We start from the raw sequence: 22617 nt of genomic DNA, 5'->3' as shown, positions 1-22617 counted from the left end.
AAACTGCAGCATTTTATTAAAACACTTGTCAGAATCTGTCATCCACCAGCAGCTTGCACAAGCCCCATTGCTGGAAAGATTTCCAGGAGCACCAAACTCTGCTGTAGACATGTCCCCCTCACCCCTCTGTAGCAGAGTTCCAAACCTTGAAGAGACCATATGCTGGCGAATGTATCCTAGTGTTCCAGCTAATTCTTACACCAAAAAGCAGTCTAAATTTATACTGAACCTTATAGAGTGTTAATGGTACAAAGCGATCAGTCTGCAAATGAGGTTGGGCCCTGCCTGGTGGTGGGAACTGAGTCCCTACCCTGTAGATCATGGCTTGCACCTGGTATCTGTGTAGGGGAGGCCTGTGACCCCAGAGCACTGGAGATGGGGGGCATCACAATGGGTAATATTGAGGATTGTGCCTTTAAGGGCTGAGCTTTCCAGACAAAGTTGTGGGTGGGGGAAGGTCTTATGCACAGTCAGTTGGAATGGGACACATAGATCTTTTGCAAGCACCTGAAGCATTAACGATCACTGAAGACCATGTGGAGTCTTGGGTCCCTTCTAGAAGTCTCTGCAGTGGAAGGGGAAATTGGGGCATCAAAAGGTAAGTGGTGGAGATTGGTATGGGGTTAGAGATACTTGGTGGGAACTGGGGAGGGCAGCAGAGGCCTATGAGGGGAACTGAGGTGTATGAGAGAGAATGTGTAGAGAAGTGGGTCAGGCACATCAAGATTCAGAATGGCAGCACAGACACATGGAACACCGAAGAGGATGTTCAGAGGTATATGGAGTGAATCAAGTGTTGGGGGTACTTGGCACTAGTCATTCCAGATGGGGGTGGAGGACTCTGTAGGCCTCACCCCCCAGATGTAGAGGCCTTGTTGGTAAAGTCTAGGGACCTCCAGTGTGGATAGAGTAGAGCAGTGGTTCTCAACCGGGGATATGTGTACTCCTGGAGGTAGGCAGAGGTCTTTCAGGGGGCACATCAACTCGTCTAGATATTTGCTGAGATTTACAACAGGCTAAGCAAAGTCAGTGTAAACTAAAATTTTATACAGACAATGACTTGTTTATATTGTTCTACATACTACACACTGAAATGTAAGTACAATATTTATATTCCAATTGATTTACTTTATAATTATATGGTAAAAATGAAAAAATAAACAATTTTTCAATTATAGTGTGCTGTGACATTTTTGTATTTTTATGTCTGATTTTGTAAGCAAGTAGTTTTTAAGTGAGATGAAACTTGGAGAGTACACAAGACAAGTCAGACTCCTGAAGGGGTACAGTAGTCTGGATAGGTTGAGAACCACTGGAGTAGAGAGCAAGGACTTTGTGGGAAGTGGATGTTGGGGATTTGGGGAGGAACCAGGCTGAGCTGACCCCTTGGTTAGAGGGCAAACTGGAAAGTTGGGGATTTTGGAAGGATGATTGTCTGGCCAAGGAATGGGGAGCCAGGCATTAGAACTGGGGGACCAGGTATTGCGGGGAACTGGTGACATGAAAAACAGGGAATGCTCAAGGAAAGAGAGCGCTCAGGAGTAGGTGCAGGAATGAACTGGGGATGCTTACTAGGAAGGATGGGGCTTTACTGAACACTTGGAAACCCCATCCTTCCTCTAGGCTTTACCTGTAAAAGATAGGTCATATGGCTGTGCTTTCCCTCCCTGTGTGTAGCTTGGGATTTGGTTTGCTGGAAGCAACGGCTGAACAGTGCATTGGGGTGATGGGATATATGCACAGAATTAATGGGTGTGAAATAAGTGTGTGTGCACACATGAAATGAATGGAGAGAGTGGAGTGGGCATGGGAACATAGATAAGGTCTAGGTGTCAGGATGGGGGTATAATATAAGTGGCTATATGTGTTCAGTATGTGCATGCTGAATGAGTGGCTGGGTGAGTCAGTGTGGAGTGGATAGGTGTAAGTAGTGGAGTAGTGGGTAGTATGTGTGGAATAAGCATGTATGTGGAAAGGCAGGATGGAATGAATGCATGGAGTGGGCATGAGAAGGACAAATGAGCAATGTGTCTGCAAGTTGATGAAACTATATGCATCAAATGTATGTAACTTTTTTGTTTGCAAACACTGGCAGGTAGAAAACAAACCCATAGAGTCAGCCAGCCATGTCCCTTTCCCAGGGACAACTATATGTATCAAGCAAAGCACATCGGTTGAGTAAACACTAGAAATTTAACAACAAAAAACCCCTAACATCTATTTTGGAGTTTCTGACCTAACCCCCACAGCCTGATTTCCAAGTCCTGCCTTCTTCCAGGCAGTCTCATCCTCTTGTTCCCAAAACAGCTGATTATGTGTTCCCACTCTGGAGCACCTGTGTAAACCTGAGTTTTTATTAACCTCAGTAATTCTGTTTGCCTTGGACAAGGTGGTCTCTGTACCATGTCACAGGATCATCTCTCTTTAGCCATCAGATTAGTTAGATAACATGTTTACTGAATCATACTTTCAAGAGTTCAATAAAATAATAAATTACACATGGTTTGTAAATATATTAATATGTTTGCTGCACAGCACCTCCTAGGGAGAGAAGTGATGCTTGGGGGGGGGGGTAATTAACTGAAACCGGAAAAGTGCCCACTCATTTTTCCCCTCATCATAGAATCATAGAATATCAGGGTTGGAAGAGACCTCAGGAGGTCATCTAGTCCAACCCCCTGCTCAAAGCAGGACCTAACCCCAACTAAATCATCCCAGCCAGGGCTTTGTCAAGCGTGACCTTAAAAACCTTTAAGAAAGGAGATTCCACCACCTCACTAGGTAATCCATTCCCGTGCTCCACCACGCTCCTAGTGAAAAAGTTTTTCCTAATATCCAACGTAAACCTCCCCTACTGCAATTTGAGACCATTACTCCTTGTTCTGTCATCTGGTACCACTGAGAACAATCTAGATCCATCCTCTTTGGAACCCCCTTTCAGGTAGTTGAAAGCAGCTATCAAATCCCCCCTCATTCTTTTCTTCTGCATACTAAACAATCCCAGTTCCCTCAGCCTCTCCTCATAAATCATGTGCTCCACCCCCCCAATCATTTTTGTTGCCTTCCGCTGGACTCTTTCCAATTTTTTCCACATCCTTCTTGCAGTGTGGGGCCCAAAACTGGACACAGTACTCCAGATGAGGCCTCACCAATGCCGAATAGAGGGGAATGATCACGTCCCTTGATCTGCTGGCAATGCTTCTACTTATACAGCCCAAAATGATGTTAGCCTTCTTGGCAACAAGGGCACACTGTTGACTCGTATCCAGCTTCTAGTCCACTGTAACGCCTAGGTCCTTTTCTGTAGAACTTCTGCCTAGCCACTCAGTCCCTAGTCTGTAGCAGTGCATGGGATTCTTCCTTCCTAAGTGCAGGACTCTGCACTTGTCCGTGTTGAACCTCATCAGATTTCTTTTGGCCCAATCCTCTAAGTTGTCTATGTCCCTCTGTATCCTATCCCTATCCTCCAGCATATCTACCACTCCTCCCAGTTTAGTGTCATCTGCAAACTAGCTGAGGGTGCAATCCACGCCATCTTCCAGATCATTAATGAAGTTATTGAACAAAACTGGACACAGGACCAACCCTTGGGGCACTCCGCTTGATACCAGCTGACAACTAGACATGGAGCCATTGATCACTACCTGTTAAGCCCGACGATCTAGCCAGCTTTCTATCCACCATATAGTCCTTTCCTCCAGCTTTAACTTGCTGGCAAGAATATTGTGGGAGACGGTATCAAAAGCTTTGCTAAAGTCAAGGAACAACATATCCACTGCTTTCCCCTCATCCACAGAGCCAGTTATCTCATCATGGATATGATTAGGTTAGTCAGGCATGACTTGCCCTTGGTGAATCCATGCTGACTGTTCCTGATCACTTTCCTCATCACCTTCTATTGTCTCTTAAATCTAAGCTGCATCGAATTCAGTTAAGATTTGTGTGATGAATGTCTCTGCAAAGAGGTAAAAGCTTTTTTGGCTCCCTTGCTGCCAGCCAGCTGGGTTTCTGGCAGGAGAGTGTCATTTTGGAACAAATTTCATGATCACTTTCACTGAAAATCTAATGTGAGTGCTGGTAAATGTAGGAGTGTTTGCACTGTAGGTTTGAGGGAATTGAGACTTTTCATTAGGGATAGAATCTCTGACAATAGCTTGTTAAGAATTCAATTAAAATCTTTACCTTGGATAAATTTGAATGTTGTTGAGCCACAACATGCTGCCACTCGCCAAGACATAATGAAAAGGTTCTTCTTTACAAGCCAGTAATGTTTACAAATTGTTCTCTCTCCTTTTTAAATTTTTTTAAAATCCTCTATCAGAATAAAAGAAAACAATGTTCTGCAGAAAAAATGTTTGTTTAAAGTAAGTGGGCTATTAATAGGCAGTAATTAATTAATTAATTAATAACCATTAATAGCAGTATGCATTACTGTGACTGCAGCAAGTGATACAGATATTCCTGGGCTGAATCAGACTTTGTACATATGCCAAGAATGACTTGAGGAGAAGATATACCTGAACGCCAACCTATTTGTGGTACACCATTGTTATCTGGTATCTGCTGTGTTATAGAGGCATTGGTCAGGACTCTTCAGATAAGACTGAGTCAGGATTTCAATTACCAATCCTATTTTTTGCTTTTGATAACTTCTGTTACCTTTTGGATTTGTTTACAAACTGGAATGCTTAGATTAGGGCAAAAGAAGAACTTTTCCTGAGAATTTGGAAAATGTAGGATAAAAGATGTTTATATACTACCCTATCAAAACTTAGGTGTGAATGTTAATACTTTCCCCCCATCAGATGATATTTTGGCCTACATGTTCTCTGCAGTAGTAAGTTTTAAGGGGGTCTGAATGTCACAGAGGTGCAGACAGGTTTAATTTATGAGGCAATTTCAAGAACAGAATTATCAAGGAACATTTGTCTTCCCACTGGAGATATGGGTTGCCAGCAACTGATCTAGGGAAAGACCAGGGATTTAAAGATTAATCAGATATGGTCAGAGTGATGGTATGAAAAGGTACTTCTTAGTAGCATCTGGGTCACTGGATTTGTTGAAGCACTGGGAAGAGCAAATTGAAGCCAATTATATATTTTCTGTTGGGGGGGGGGGATTGTGAGCACCTGGGTGGTAATCGCTGAGTTCATCAGGTAATTGGGAGGATATAGGTGGGAGGAGCCAGCAACTCAGTAGGAAGCTCTGAGGGTGAGCCTGGGCTGAGGGAACCCACCCCTTGTTGTAAGTCTGTATTAGTCTTTGTTTACCACATATCACAGAAGAAAATTCTGGAGCGTTCTGCAGGAAGTCATCCATGCTCATAGTAATTATCAGTAATATCATCTGTGGCTGAAAACAAAATTGAAAGCAGATGATATAAAATAGAAGTTAAAAAAAATCTATGAATTAGCCTGTTTTAGGATTTTATTCCTCATGTGTATTTTTTAAGGGCTCCTGATTGCATAGTTATAAAAACAAATTGTGTGCTGTTTTCACTTAGCCACTGAAGGGAAAAATTCCTGCAACAGAATTTTAAAAGTCTAGAATAAAAATGCATGAACAATACCCATAATCCTCTAAAAATCTTATGCTCTTTGGTGTTAATTTATAAGAGCTGGAGGGGGGGGGGAAGAGGGAGGTTGTAAGTCTTCCTGCAAACCATGATTACAGTTTCTGACTCCCACTCTAACTACAGCAGGTTTTCAGATCTGAGGGCACCAGACAAGGAGCTCTTCTTTGAAACTCAAAGGGATAGCTTTACAGCAGTGATGTGCCTTGAAACTGGAACATTTATTCACAGATCAATGGGTGGCATTACTTGAGAGAAGCTAGCAGCCTTGCGGTCTTATTGCTGTCGGTGTGTTTTGATGTTAGACTCGAGGAGATTTGTCTAACACTTGAAAGGAGACTTGGGAGGAAAAAAAGAGAAAAATAAGATCAAACAAAAGCTCTAATTTACATATTGACTAAATAGCAATTTTCAGTGCACACATACTACTGATTTTATTAGTGAACTCAGCTCCACTAAGGCATTGTCTATAACACACACAACTTGTATCTCTTCACTTGTATAATTAAGACAACATAACCACTGTAGTGTGGTATTAGTGTTATACTAGTATATGTTTATAGTGGTATAAAAGTGTTTTTACTCGTACAGCATATTCCTGTAGGGGAATGGGAATAAGCTTATACCTAGCTGTCTAAAGTGCTTTTACGCTGATCTAACTCTGCCCACATTAAGAGTTGGACCATCATAACTGTTTCATTAAAATAAATCACACTCCTAACCAAAATAGTTATACCAGTTCAAAATCTTAGGGTGAACCAGGTCTTAGGCTAAAGCTCCTGCAAAGGGTTATACTCAGAAATTACATGTGGTGTAACTGGTCAGTATTTGTCTTGAAACAACCCTTTCAATTAGGGATTGGAGTGAAGTAAGGGCAGTTGTGCAGAATTTAAGCATTATTAAAAAAAAAAGGCTGTTGTGATGAAAATCTCCAAAATGTGACTGAATACAGCACTATCATACTGAGTCTGCAACCATCCCGCTTGAAACAATAGCTCTTAGAAAGGTGGAGACTACCCAGTTTGTCTCAATAAAGTACTAATTCTGAAGCCTTGTGAACACAAGTTAAATCTCAATGTTAACTATATCTAGTGATCATTTTAGTCATAAAAAAATCCAGCTATTCTGGGATTGTGAGTAGAGTTAGAGATTGTAAACAAAGTCTAGGTAGCATACTGTGATGCAACTAGTTATATAAATTATCCATGTGTGCCCACATGATAGGGACTCCTGATTCATCAGTTCTTAAAACACAGGCCTCTACCACCTGAATTAAAGGAGAACTCCTTTAATTTACCATACTAGTAGGTTTCACATCCTCCCCACGGGCTAGTCTCTAGAGCTCAATTTTACTCGGTGATGGTCACAAAGCTAGTACGTTTCAGTACCACTACTACCAACCCCTAGCTAACTTATGCTTTCCACTTATATAAATTCATTTGGAGTGGAACCTCACTAATATAAAAATGTTCATGCTCTTATGTAGACTAGAAATTTCATCTTGAACAGCATCATCTATCCGTACTATCTCTCTTTCATCTAGATACTTGTCCTCAGAATCTCCCATAAGTTGAAAGATGACAACGCTTTCTCTGTCTTCCTTCCCTGCCATCATGTGGTACAATGTCAGAATCTTTGTATAGTATCAACTTTGCATCATGCTACTTGTGTTACCATTTTAGTATTGATTATGGCTGATTGTGATGTAAGTGAAAAATGTGCTTCTTTCATGAACATACTTACATAATAGATGTTTAAAGTCATATTCTAAAATGAACTTTACAGATATTCTTTTAGAGCTAGATCGAGAATAGAAGGATCTTTTGGAATTGACCCAAGACCAGATTTGTGTCAATTAAGGAATAAAATTTGCATATTCAACATCACCCAACATTTCTAATTACAATATAAATTATATACTTCCCTGTAAGGAAAATAATATATATATATCTGTGGGGTTTGAGGTTTTTCTGTCTCTTAGTATGTTTAAATCCTTTTTTTTGGCTGGAATCATAACCTAATTTTTGTCTCTAGATTTTTGTTTGCCTGTTTCATAATGGGGGGAAAATGCATAAATTATATTAGTTTTATTTAATTCAAATAAAATTGTACTGTTGGTACTGTTTAATAGAGACACTGTTTAATAGAGACACATGTGTTTGGTAAATTATTTCCTGTATTATATCTCTAAATTTTACCCTGTAGTTCAAAAACCATTTGAAGTAAACTTTCTAAATGTCTAAAGAGGAAAGCATTTAGGAAGAAGTATAGGTAATACAGAAAACTGCTTAGTGACTTGCATGGAGACAAACACAGATCAGAAAAAGAAAAGGAGTACTTGTGGCACCTTAGAGACTAACAAATTTATTAGAGCATAAGCTTTCGTGAGCTACAGCTTGAAGTGAGCTGTAGCTCACGAAAGCTTATGCTCTAATAAATTTGTTAGTCTCTAAGGTGCCATAAGTACTCCTTTTCTTTTTGCGAATACAGACTAACACGGCTGCTACTCTGAAACAGATCAGAAAACAAGTGATTGTGGACTTCATACCTATTTTAGGTATGAAATGTACATGTGTACCAAGATATAACTGGGCACATTTGATTAATAAATGTTTTAAAATAAACTCTAATTAAAAATGTGTATAAATCAAGCAGCTTAGCTGAGGGTCTGATCCAAAGCACACTGAAATCAATGGAAAGACTCCCACTGACTTTGGCGGGCTTATGAAATCTGATCCTGACTCAAAGATACACACCTATATATCTCAATGAGAACTGAGCCCAACATATTGAGAGAAAGTGAAAGAGAATGGAAGATGGGAAAAGTACCTATTCTTTTATAGGAAAATCCTGTAGAATTTAACATGGAAGAAACCAGTACGATTCTGTAGAAATTAATCTTCCATCCCATGTAACTTAATAGGGAATTGTATCTCTCTATCCAATTCTATATGTTTGTTCAAATATTCTATAGAGATTTACGTTCTGCTATAGAATTCCATACATTCCTTTAAATATTCTAATTAAAAATAGGACTCATCCATATAGTAAAGGTGAGTGAATCTTCCCCTCCTGAACAAAATCCATGATTCTCATGTCTCACAAGTTTCATTGCGTCATCACTTTGATGAAGTAGGAGCTGTGGTGGTATAGGTAAAGCACGGAGTGGGGGGAACAAAACATTCACAGATTGAGAATCTGCAGGTATAGACAATACAAACTCCACAGATGTTAGCAGTGACAGATTAGCCTTCATGGGGCCAGAGATGACAAATATTGATGATCCTTACCATACTTACCAACTCAACCTAAAGAAAATTTGTGAAAAAAACACTTCTATAGTCTGCTGGCACCATGTCTGGCAAAGGGTTAAACCTGGTGAGTGTATGTGAGAATATTATGTACTGCAGTGTCAAATCAGAGTTTGCAGGCCTAGCACTTAGAAAAAAACATATTTTTACTTGTATGGAATTAGTGAGACTCAGCAAACATGGAACCCCTTGATGCTGTTGTTGCAGAGTCACTTTTAAGAGCAGACCAGCATTTTAATTATTCACTAGGTTCCAGGTGCTAAAAAGATCTAATCCTGTTACGTTCAGAAGCATAAACCTTCTCACATTTATACGTGAAGGACAGAATGCATCCAGTGATAAATAATATGTAACCAGAAAGCCTTTCTAGTTTTCTAAAATAATACTACTAGGTGTTATCAGTCTATTCCTTTATAGTAAATAATTTCACTTCTAATCTTGCAGTCTTTGTGTGTAAATTTGTTTTTGATCTATAACTTGCTTCCAGAAAAGTCAAGTGAAAGGTAGTTTAGCAGAGTCTGAACAACTGTATCCTATGCTGCTTGATGCATACAGCAACAGTCCAAATTTGACAGACTTGCTTTACAATTTAACTGGTATCCAAAAGAGCTTTGTGAAGTAAGGAATTGAAAGTCTGAAGGACAGATGCTGACCTACATGTATTCTGAAATTTGCTCCCAGTTAGTAGATGATGGAGATGTCTTAATGGCTTTTTGATTCTAAAGGAGTTATTCATGCTCCAATTTTTTTCTCCTTTGTTCGTGCCAGGCAGTGTAGCATAAGTATTCTCTGAGCAGGGCTTTTCAGCAAACACAAGTATTTGATTAAACGTAGGTGTGTTTGGAGCAGGACTTCATTGTAAGAGATGAAATAACTCTACATTTTGTTCTGTTTTATCTGTGGTTTTTAAGACAGATATAAATTTACCTAGAATGATTTTAAATTAAATTAAATTTTAAAGGAATATGGTATTGTGTATTTAAGTAGCATATTTATCAGTGAAGGTAACATGGAGAAAAGGATTGTAACTCTTTTAATTTTTGAGGGTTTTGGACAATCAGGCAGTTCTTGAGAACATTTTCTTTGGCAATATAATTTTTTTTCTTTTTAGGAATATTTTAATAGAGATTTGTTCTATAATAAATTGAATCTCCTTTCAAGTCTTGAGGAAAAAGTACTTTCAATAAGCCTTTCACAATAGTTTTTCATTTCTTGAAGGGTCATGTTTGTATATTTTTTTTAAAAAAGAAACAACCCTTAAGATATCTGATGATCAATATATCTTCAGATTATTTAGAGCTGTGCATTTGCCTTCTCATATTTAGCTTTTCAGCATGTAAGGGTCCTGGAGACTTGCTCTGAGTTTTGTACAACACTAAGAAAACTTTTTGCTAAATAAGCATTTCTGTACATCTTTTCTCCTGCCTATGTCCTTTTTGTAATGTCAGTACAATACCAGGAAAGTGTCCACTGTACGTAAAATTTGTATCTGTTTTAACCAAGGGAAAATATAATGAATTTATTTGCATTGCAATGTGGAAACTTGGGTAGTTTCACTATGCCACAGCTTGGGCAAACCTTTCTTTGGTTTTGATCTTTGTGGATTTGCCCCAATTTTTACTTTGAGTGTCAGGTTTGAACAAACTCAAAATCTCAATTGAGTTCCGTATGTTTTCTCATGAATGTTGTGAAAATGCAAACTTCACACAACTTCAATATAACACTATAATTTGGTTGCTACCTATATTGAGTTGAAAGCTTTGTAACTCTTAGTTGACCCTTTGTCAAAAAAGGTCTGAATATAAGACTTGTAATGGAATAAGAGACCAGATGAGTTCCATATAGCTTTGGGTGTATAGCTTTGTCAACATGTCACATCTCTCTGTTCATTGTACCTGATCCATTATACGAAGGGAGGAGTATTCTGTATATTTTGGCTTGACCCTGTAGGTTTCAGAGATTCTGGGATAATATGTAGTTGCTTCTGACACTTCATTTTCTGAAAGTGCTCCTATCTAAAACTTAAGATACAAAGTAAAAACAATTTATGAAAAAATATATTCATATCAGTCACCCTAGGACTAATGCCCATATAAAAACCTTCCTGCTCCACCCACATTAAAGTTCTCCCACCACCCTACTTGCTCTCAGTCAAGCCATCTCCAGGGAAATCCTGAGAAAACTGATGGCTTTTGATAATGAAAACAGGACATCTGGAATGTTAAAGGTTTTTGTTGAAAACATGATATTAAAAATTATTTTAAGGTGATGTCTTTTTAATTACAGTGCACATCTGGAATGCAGAGCAGATGGCTTACTGAGCCCAGCAGTATGTTGACTGAAATCGAATGGCTGCATTTTTCAGAAAATTCTTAAATACTAGAGTCTAAAAATGTTAGGCTTTGATCTGAATTCCTGGAATGTAAAAAGGTGAAAAAATCCTCAATAGCCATAATATACATGTGTCCTGAAAGGCTGTTTTAGTCCTGAGCTAAATTGATTTCTGCCTCCACACAACTGTGTTTCTAACCCAAGCATACTAATTTGCTGCAGGCCTTCTATGCACCAGTTATTTCACTTGACTGTCATTATTATGGTTAAAGACTGTTTTCATAGCAGCATTACCACTGCTCCACTCCAAAGTCTATAGGATCTATATTTATTAGGAATTATTGTAGGAATTTTTATTTTGTGCTACTGGAAACAATATTACATTTCCTTTGTTATAAGATTTGTAACACAAGGCAGCATCAGTCTTAGATAAATCATTTATACCAATCTGGAAAACACTGCTAACATACAACAGTATGTTAATAGCTCTTTATAAAATAATACTTTTGAGTTCTACCACCTCAATAGCTCTGGATATAAGCTACCCAATATTTCTGTCAGTGTAAATATTTCATACAAATCTTTTGAGTGCCTAGTTACAGACTCATTTACTGTGGCCCTTAACTTTCACAGAATGTAAGAATGTACAATTTATTTTTATGAACATACATTATACTGCATTGTATTTCCATAGGGCATTGAAGAAATTTTAATTTTACTGGTATCAATTAATTGTTTTAAAATGAAAACAGGATAGAATAATTATGCTATGTGGTTTTCTTGGAAAAGCTTTATTGGTTTCTTGTAGCAATGTTAGCAGTGCAGTATTGTATTTTCCACAGGGTAAAATTATTATAAATTTATATGCATCACTAGATTACTGATTGTCTCCTCCTTTTACAGTTAGACATGAGAACTACAAAGCTTAATGACCATGAACAAAATTTACTTCTTGAAATGTAACTGTAATGTTTTCCTACATGACTAAATATAAATATGTACAATGGGGACAAAACTTACTGATCGATATGAAGGCTATAGGCAGTTTTATAATAGTACTTACAAAAATCATCTGTATACTGTAGGATCTACAATCATAACTTGTTTAGCTGTAAGTAAAGAACTCTGGTCAGATCTAATGAAATAATGAGAAATTATAGTTGGAAAATCAGTTCTCTGCAAGGTTTCTGAGAAATTGGGGCAGGGAGCAGACAGCAAAACATCGGGAATTTTGCGATATATATTTTAAATGGCACAAGATAGGGTTCCAGTGTAATAGATTTTTCATGGCAGCCTTATATGCCATTTTACTACCTGACTGCAGGGACAACAGACATCAGCAGACAATTTTGGCAAAATCCGCTGACATCTATATCCCAAATTTGTGAAATTTTGCTGGACGTTACTTTTAACTCGTAAGTTATAAAGCATTATACTTTGGAGAAGTGTACAATTACGTGTATACAATGTTTCCCTCCATAATTAGGAGGATCCCGTATAATTTACCAATTTATCGTTATATTACATATTACTCCTTTCTGTGCTTTTTTAGATACAGAACTGAGCCTTGTTTTGAATACAATAACCACTCTTTCATGTTCCCACTGATCTTTTGTCTATTTATCTTAGAAAAAAACTGCAAAGTTGGCTTTGCACACAGTTAGCTATAAGGATGCAGCCATAAATACTGCAGCTGCAGAATGCAGTGGTCCATTATTGATCAATCTGCCACTAAGAAAAGAAAAATACGTTCCTGAAGTGTAAACAGAAATAATCAGTTTGCTAACAATGCAAAAGAGAGGCTGCTTGCCAAGTTGATAAACACCCTTTCTATTAAAAGTCTGGGTAGGATTTTTTTAGACCTGTTACTTCATTAATTTTGTTAGAGGTAGTATGGTAATGTCAAAATCCTTTTATCTGCTTTGCTAGGCAGATCTCAAATAAGCAATAGAAATAATCAAGAAGGATTAACTTGTTTAAAGGCAATTTTTTTGCTCCACTATATGGTTATAAATTACCAAATATGGGTTTGGGCCACCTGCACACTCCTTCCTCGTTGCCAGATCACCCACAAGGGGCATCTAGCCTATTGCATTAAGGGGCTTCCACCTGCAAAATGTTGAACAATTTGATCCTGATCTAGCAATGACTGGTGATTACTTATCAGAGGCAAATTAAGCATGTGCTTAGGTGGACTGCGGCCAGAGTGCTGAAAACTTGAAGTATCTTGCTCTAAAAGTTGACAGAAATTAAAAGTTGTTTCAAGTACAAAGGTACAGTTATGAAAAGAAATTTTCATAGATAATCTGTCAGTAAATTTTCAAATCGTCTCCTATCCTTTTTACTTACGCTATTCATGGCTGTATTATATAAATTCAGGCTTTAGAATTATTAAGGAGCACACTCTGCTTTCTGCAGCTTGAAGAAAGTACTTTTTAAACCAATAACACATGGTAAAATAAAATGTACAATCTAATATGTGAACCTAGCTATTGGTTTTTTAGGTAATGTAGACCTTTAGGCTCCTCCCAGAATAGAATCCTCATTTTAGGTAGAAGAGCATTGGATTAGCTTCTGCTGGCCTGCTTGTATACACAGATGTGTTCTTAAGTAGGAGATCTGTATTCCTGGGACAAAATGATATAGCTCTTACTCTTTTGTTTCAAATGCTGCAAATGACTTTACCTTAAGCTTAAGTGGGGTACTAATTATAAATCTGCATTTAAATGCTTGCAATTAATTCCCAGGCTCCCGCTAAAAAAAGAAATTGATATATAATACTTCCAGAAAACATTGTGTTTATCACAGTAACCAATGTATTATTTGTGACAAGTCTCACACATCTAGTATCATATTTGAGTGCTTTTGCATGGCTATGTGCACCTGTTTTCAATGATTTTGAGTATTTTAACAAATAAAAGTGTAATTTGTATTATTATTTTAAATCATATGCTGTGATGGAAAGATTAAACTGCAAAATAACGTTTTGTCAGTAGGTGGCATTGTTTGAAGAATACTGCTGCACATCTTTAGGGAGAGCTGGGGACAGGCTTTTTTGTATATATTTTTATAATAAAGTTGTTGTTGCTGCTAATGTCCATTTTGCCTCTGTCTTTGTGGCTAACCTGACACATACTAGCATTACTAAATAGTGCTGTGTACTATGGACAGTTTTACACAATCATATCACAATGGATGCCTACTTTACAATAGGGTTGCCAGGTGTCCGGCTGGTAGCACATCAGGACTAAGGCAGGCTCCCTACCTGCCCTGCTTCCACGCAGCTCCTGGAAGCGGTTGGCATCCCCCTGCAGCCCCTAGGCGCAGCTGCGATCAGGGAAGCTCCGCACGTTGTCCCTGTGGCCAATGGGAGCTGCGTGGGCTGTGCCTGCAGGCACGCGCAGCATGCACGGCACAGAACCGCCTGACCACACCTCCGCCTAGGGGCTGGACGTGGCAGCTGCTTCCAGGAACAGGGCAGATCCATGGCAGGCAGGGAGCCTGCCTTAGGCCCGTTGCATCACAGACTGGGAGCCGCCTGAGGTAAGCGCCGCCTGGCCAGAGCCCACACTCCAAACCCTCCTGCACCCAACTGCCTCCTGGAGCCTGCGCCCTGAACCCCATCCTGCACGCCAACCCCTTTTTCCAGTCCTCAGCCCCCTCCTGCAGCCCGAATCCCTCATTTCTGGCCACACCCCAGAGCCCGCACCCCCAGTTGAAGCCCTCACCCCCTCCCACAACCCAACGCTTACCCCAGCCCAGTGAAAGTGAGGGGATGGGGCTGGAGTGAGGGGGGTGGGACATGGGCAGGGCAAGGGTGTTCAGTTTTGTGCAATTAGAAAGTTGGCAACCCTACTTTACAAAAATCTGGTGCATAATTTCTTGATTTAAAATGTGGAAATTTCATGACCACTTAAACTTGAGGATTCACTGTGTCAAATATTATAGTTCTACAGATCAGTAGCTACCTTTACATTATCAACTAGAATTAATTCTACACAGAATCATGTTCAAGTGTTGAAATTCAGAACATTTAAAAAACCCAGCATACGATATTCTGAATAACCTTCTCAGTTGGCTTGTGGCTCAGAGAGACAGCTCATCATTTTAATGAACCATACAGTCATCCTGCTAAATGAAGACTGTCTGCTCTTTTGATGAGCACACATACAGTAGCTCCTTTTGATGCTGATACTTCTCTTTTCTCTACAAGCATAAATAACCTCCTAAAGCTGAGGAATTAAAATAATATCTAAGAATTCTATATAATCACCATTGTAAATGTCATTTTTCAAACCAGCGTGACAGCTGATTTTGCTGATTAAATTAGAAACTGAGTCTTCATTTTACCCTAGGCAATGTATCACTTGCACCAAAATGACCTTTCCACTTCAGTAACCTATTCAGTAGCCAACCAATAGTTTTTCAGAACATGTACTTGCTCCTTACTGTTAATCTGATCCTTCACTGTGGGAGTGCTGTGGTTTATGTAGCAATTATTAGCAACAAATGGGTGAATACATCATGATAGAAACATAAAACATTCAACTACTTTCTGGCACCCATCTTTATGGTTTAGGTTTTCCTCAGGAAAGTCTTACTGAAACTTCAAATAATTTTGGCTAAATTTTGATTTTTTTTTTGTGGGGGCAGGGGAGGAGATTAAAACTGTGATACATTCTGCTCCCTATTGGTGTTCACCAAAGCACAGTCTGTCCACTTACCATAGTGGAATCGTATGACATCCTAAGAGCTATTGTTCTATCCCACACTTAAAAAAAAAATAATTTCACTGGCATGGGAAATCCTATATGTTGATGTTATGAACTCCACCAAATCCCTTCCTTTACAGAGATCAGCAAGTTACATTGGGTTCCTAACGTTTTACACTGGTTACCAATATGTTCTCGGAAATTAGTATTGCATTTCAAGGAGCATCATCAGTACATCACACAATTCCAGCTATTTGGGGGTGGGGGGGAATATTCTACAAACCTTCACATTTTTGGCATCACCAATGTTGTGACATCTACCTGAGCAAATAATTAGTGAGATGAGAAATGGAAGAATCTAATTGCAACTCAATCCCATCCCATTTTCAACCAAAGTTTGGATCTGAATCGGTGTCTTAACTTCAGCAGAGTATATCTCCATTTGAAATTATAGTCATGATTGAATAAACAAACTACAGAGTGGATTTTTTTTTTGGCAGGGGGCTACTTAGCAGGAATTTAGCTTGCTTACTAATCTCTAAGAACCAGTAATGAGGATATTATCCACATTCTCACCAACTGCGAGTGTCTATCAACTGGTGTTTCGAAGGATTGTAACTCCTGACTGTTGGACTTACTGGAATTTAATGTTCAGTATCTTCTGTTCAGTTTGACTAAAGGATTTTATTTCATTTATTGTTGCTGCAAACAGGATATGGCACATAGAAGCATTTTTTTCACTTTAGTGGACTGAGAGCTAAATTAAAATGCTGACAAAAAGGAAATCAGCCAAGTGGTGTGAGGACTGATAAACTAGGCTGGTTTTAATGGAGAAGTTCAGCAGAGTTAGAAATACTGAAGAAGCAAAAATCTGTGATCTGGCACTTCCCTTTCTCTCACCGCAAATGAAAATTAATTTGTATACTTACAGTCTAACATGACTCAATGGATATAGAGTTCACAAAAATAAGACTTCTGGAAGCTTATCTGTCATTTTATATTTTTGCTTTTAGTTGCTCAGGGGGGGCGAGGGCTAATAAAAATGCTTTCAAACAATTTTGCAAATTTACAAATCGTAAAAAGATAGGGCTGAATGTGTACTGATACATCATACCTGCCCAGCTGCTTGAAAATAATCTCCCCAAACCCATCCAGCTTTTCTGTCAGGCTGAGGCTGCCATATTTCATCAGTCTCAGAAAATCCACTTCCAAAAGTATAAATTCACAACCCTAGTTATCTTTGATGTCATTGTGATGACACTCTAGCAAGTAATACTTCTGGATATCATGCTTTTGGGACATCAGAATCCAAAAAGACAGCACCTGCAATTCTCCAGATAAGATTTGGTTGGATAATAAAAATATCCATTTGACTCATATATTTCCATTTTTTCTCTGCTTCTAGAGATATTAAAAGCATTTTTCTAACCCATCCAGCCCGTGTCTGATAGAAAACTGAAAGACTTAAATTCTATAACTGTTTTTCTGTAAACTCACTGGGTTCTATTATGCCCTGACTTAGATTTGGTTCAACCCAACAGCTCTGTTCAAACATTTAGTCTTAAGTCTCTAAATCATACATGTAGCCAATTATTTGAATTAACTTTATTTTTAATTTGATACAGTCTTTTAAAAATTATTTTGGTTCCCTGAAGTCCAGCAGGCAGGGTGGGGGGAGGAAGAATACTTAAAGCAGTTACTATTAAAAATATGGTGGAAAGAAGTACAAATTTGCTGAGCCAATGTTTTTCAGATGAATTGCCAGTTTGGAATATTTTTGTTGCAAGCTGGAAACATATATCTGATAACAGAAAACATAGGAAATATTTCCTAAGATCTTTCTAAGTACAGTATAGCTATTACTCATATTATATAAATGTCTCAGGGACATCTAAAACCTTGAGGTAATTAGAGAGTTGGATAACTAAAACAAGGGGGAAGATCTTCAGATGGCATAAATTCTCTTCGTTCCAATGATGATATTGGATCTACGCTGATTTCCACCATCTGAGGAGCTGAACCTAGGTGTGTAAATTAATTTTAGATTTAAAGGAAAAAATATTTTTGACAATCCAGATAATCAAGTTTACCTATATAATCACAATTCTTTCATGTTTGCATATGACGGGGGCTTTTATATCATCAGTTCCTGTGCTTTCAGGGCTAGATCCTGCACCATTTTAAGTCAATGGTTAAACGCTCATTGACTTCAGTGGGATCAGATCAGGCACATATAGAGATTGCAGTGTCATTACATTTTAACTCAGAGGTAGCTGCCTTACTTGTTTGAGAATTAATGCTACACTTTTTTATGGTATTTTCTTGGTTGGCTATGGGATATGTTCATGGCAGATGTGCAGGATTTATTCTACAGAATAAAAGTGGTGCTATAGCAGTTAGATGCTGTACAAATGAATGACAAAGGTAAGGCAGAAGGGCATTAGATACTACTGACTTCATAAACTGGTGCACTGAAGAGACTTTTCTGTTTCCTTTCTCAACTTTTTAATATTTTTCAATTTTTAGACACAGTTTAGAGTGATTTTACAGCATAACTTCCAAACCATTCTAAACCACAGCCATTAAAGAGTTTGCTCCTTCACTTCTTCTAAGATCTAAACATCACCAGCATTATAGGAATGGTTGTTTACAACTGAATCTTTCTGAAAGTTTCCTGAATCTTTCTTATAAAGTAAAGAAGATCTTCTTGCCAGGACCGGCTCTAGGCACCAGCAAATCAAGCACGTGCTTGGGGCGTTGGGGCAGCACAATTCCAGGGACGGCATTCCGGCCACCCTTTTTTGTGCTTGGGCTGTTGCGTGCTCGGAGCTTGGGATGGCCAATGTTTTGCTTGGGGCAGCAAAAAACCTAGAGCCGGCCCCGCTTGTTGCCACTCTTAGTTTGTGACACACACATGCACTTCTGAGGAAGCACTGCTGTAATCGAGATGATTTTAGGTTTCATAGCCTCCTTATTTACTACACTTATTACGTTCAAGTCTTCTGTGAGCAAGTGCGAACCACTAAATCAAACCACTTAATAATAAAGTATGTGTTCAATGTAGTTACATCTAGCTGCATAGCCAAATCTTGCTCATTTCACTCATACTGGTAGTCCTGTATGTGAGTCATACTAGAAGAAATTGGCCAAAATCTATTGCTTGATATTTCAGCATATTTCATACTTTGTAAGTGAAAAATGTGCATATAATGTGATATTTTACTGAGAATGTGCCTAATTATGTTTCAATTGTTGTTGTAAATATTTTAACACTTAGCATTTACACAGTGATTTACATCTTCAAACTGCTGTACAAATACTGTATAAAATACTTTCCATTTTAAGTATCTATCGAAAGTAAGATGAGAAATTATGTTGTCTTCTGCATTTTTGTGTGTAATAAAAAAACACCATTAATCATTTTACTATATGCATAGAATCTAAATATTCTGAAAGTTTGGTCTGCCTTTAAAATTTGATTGGCCATATTGTGCTCTCACTGACATGGGTGAAGCTAAGCGAAAGAATTTCCTTAATATTTCCAAAGCTGGGAATCTGATTAGTTTCCTTTTTTTCTTTTAGACAGCCTAGTTACTGTATAGTAACAGAAATAAGGCTAAATTCCATTCTCAATTACGCATCTACAGCCCATTGTAACTATTGGGTTTTAGGTGTGTGGCTAGAGCAGAACATTCATGGAAAAGCCTATTGGCATTCTCTTGCTAATAAACAAATAAGGGAAACACATTTCAAAGTATGCGACATTAATTGATCATGTGATTGTTCTCTGTTGTAGTGATATGTTGTTAGTTGTTAGAATTACATTAATTTAGACTGTATGCAACTCTGTGTTTCAGTGTATTGGACTACTCATTCATGGAGTTGGGTACCATCTACAAAGGCAAGGTAATAGTCTCGGATGATAAAATACTCCAGCCAGAGTTGTGGTGTTTCTTTTCCCTAAAATTTTATTTGTGCATGGGTTAATGTGGCCTGGATATTTAATAGGAATTTTTTCAATACATTGTGGGAGGTTGAAAAAAGCAGATTTTGCCAGAAAAAACACCATATTTTTGAATCCATTGAAAACATCATCTGACTTTTTTTTCCCCCACAATTCTTCTTGTCAACTGATATTTCTACACAATACCTGAGGAGTTAATTATAGGGAAGACTGTCCACTTCAGGAATTTTGAAGTCTATGAAATTGCAGGCTACACCAGCAAAACAATTTCAAGCTACAATATTTTTAAGCGGTAGCCTCCAATTCAAACCATATGGCAAATTCTCTCTGAAGAAGTCAAATCTTCAGCAAAGTATATAAAGAGTGTTGATATACTGATATCTTCTTGCTAGAAATTGGAACCGCACTTAATTAGCATTCTGGGCTCCTTAAGTAGTGGTTTGACAAAAGAATAAGTTTCTAGGAACCAGAACTGGACTAAGCCCCTATTATTTTGGAAAGCAAACAAAGGGACTACTACAATGGTAACACAAGCAGAAAATTCATCTTTTAAAATGTATGTAAATGATAATGAATGAAGAACAAACATTTTGATTAAAAAATAGATACATTTTATACTTCAGTCTGTTCTTCCTTCTTCGTTCTCATTTTTTCTACACTTCTCCAAAAAACAAGAAAATAGAAAAGAAGATATTTTTTGATTCTTCACTTTCACAATCTCTTGACACATTAAATTACAGATTATGCTAGCATGGACATTGAAAATCTAAATTCTTAAACTTATTTAAATAAAAGAGGGCAGCCTCGGAATATTGCAGAACAATGGAGATCAAATTGGTGTAAGAAAAGTCTAATCTTTTCTGAATTGATTGTGACAAAAGAGGCTAGAATACCAAGGCCTGCTTCTTCTATGAAACCCGGAGGCTCCTTTTAGACACTTGAGATATCCATAGGTTTTAGCTAACTGTTTTCTTATTGGGCTCTGTGTCATAACCAGCGACAACATGTGCCTGCCTAGTCATAACTATGTCAAAGTCTGTCAGAGGGAGAAGGGTGTTTTTGTTTTTTTTTTAATAGCATTGCGGGGAGCTTTCCAGAGTTGAGGAAACTGGTCAGAAGCACAAGTGAGAGGAGAAGACAGAGTTTACTTAACTTACAGTGTTATGTAAGCAAAATAAAATGTTTACAAAACTAAAAAAACAAAACCCAAAGTGGCACTAACCAAAGGTGTGCCAAACACAACCACTCAATCATTTATTTGTATGCTGCACCTCTTATCCATCTCCCTTCATGTTTCATCTGTTTTCCTATTTACATTTTAAGGTTTTCAGGTCTGAGGCATAGATTAATAGATTTTTAAAGCCAGAAGGGACCCATTATCAGTCTGACTTCCCGTATAACACAGGCCATAGAATTCTCCACATTACCCTACTGAGTCCAATAACTTGTTTGACTAAAGCCTACCTTCCAAAAGAAATTGAGTCTTGTTTTGAAGAGATCAAGAATCGACTACTTCCCTTGGTAGTTCATTCCTATGTACCATCACTGATAAAAATATGTACTTTATTTCAAATTTTAATTTGTCTGCCTTTAACTTTCAGGCATTGGTTCTATTTATGCCTTTCTCCACTAGATTAAAAAGTCATTTATTATCTGGTATTTTTCCCTGTGTGGGTGTTTATATACTGTGATCATGTCACCTCTCAGTCTTCTCTCTGATTAACAAAACTTATCAAGCTCTTTAAGTCTCTCACTGTAAGGCATTTTCTCCAGCCCTTGAATCAATTTCTGTGGCTCTCTTCTGTACCGTCTCAATTTTTCAACATCCTTTTAAAAATGTGGACACCAGAATTGTATGCAACAGTCTAGTATACGTATCACTAGTGCCGCTCACAAAGGTAAAATCACTACTTCTTAGGGTTGCCAACCCTCCAGGATTCTTCAGGAGTCTGCAGGAATTAAAGATTAATCTTTTAATTAAATATTGTCATGTGATGAAACCTCCAGGAATATGTTCAACCAAAATTGGCAACCCTACTTCTACTCCTATTGCCATTCCTGTATTTATACATCCAAGGATCCTATTATCCCTTTTTGCTGCAACATTGTACTGGGAGCTCATGTTCTGTTGCTTGAGTCACTACTTTTCAGAATACAATCTTCCATTCTGGAGGTAAAGTCTGCATTTTTTGTTTCTGGATCTACATCCTTGTATTTGACTATATTCAAATGAATTCTGTTTTAATGAGCCTAGCTTAGGAAGCAATCCAGATCACTCTATATGACTGCCCTGTCCTCATGATTATTTACAACTCCACTAACATTTGTGTCATCTACAAATTTCATCAGCAGTGATTTTATAATTACTTCCAGATCAGGTTTTAATTAAAGATAGATTAGAAATAAGGGAGAGGGGAGCTTTGCAGACAGGAAGACAGTTCCTAGGGTAAGGTTGCAACAAGAAGGATGTGTAAAAATGAGTGTCTAAAGCAGTGTTGGGCAACATGTGAGACAGTGTTTACACTGACTGTCTGCAGGCACAGCCACCCGCAGCTCCCGGTGGCTGCAGTTCGCCATTCCCTGCCCATGGGAGCTACAGGAAGGGGTGCAGGCCTCAGGGACATGCTGGCCGCCACTTCCCATAGCTCCCATTGGCTGGGAATGGTGAACTGTGGCCACTGGGAGCTGCGGTCAGCCGTGCCTGCGGAAAATCCGTGTAAACAAACT

The 22617-nt window shown here is 38.3% G+C and overlaps 1 protein-coding gene across 1 annotated transcript in view; it reads left to right on the top strand.

Annotated features, from left to right (window-relative positions):
* The first annotated feature begins 457 nt into the window (after nucleotides 1–457).
* The window catches only part of LOC119861898 (connector enhancer of kinase suppressor of ras 2-like), a 479757-nt gene continuing 457597 nt past the window's right edge, over nucleotides 458–22617 (top strand). The window contains exon 1 of the mRNA XM_043492113.1: nucleotides 458–598. Within this exon, the coding sequence (XP_043348048.1) occupies nucleotides 535–598 (64 nt within the window). The 5' untranslated portion in view covers nucleotides 458–534. The remainder of the gene's footprint in view (nucleotides 599–22617) is intronic.

This window comes from Dermochelys coriacea, chromosome 9 (assembly GCF_009764565.3).
Source record: "Dermochelys coriacea isolate rDerCor1 chromosome 9, rDerCor1.pri.v4, whole genome shotgun sequence".
Taxonomy (NCBI): domain Eukaryota; kingdom Metazoa; phylum Chordata; order Testudines; family Dermochelyidae; genus Dermochelys; species Dermochelys coriacea.
This window is presented reverse-complemented; position numbering and strand designations above follow the sequence as displayed.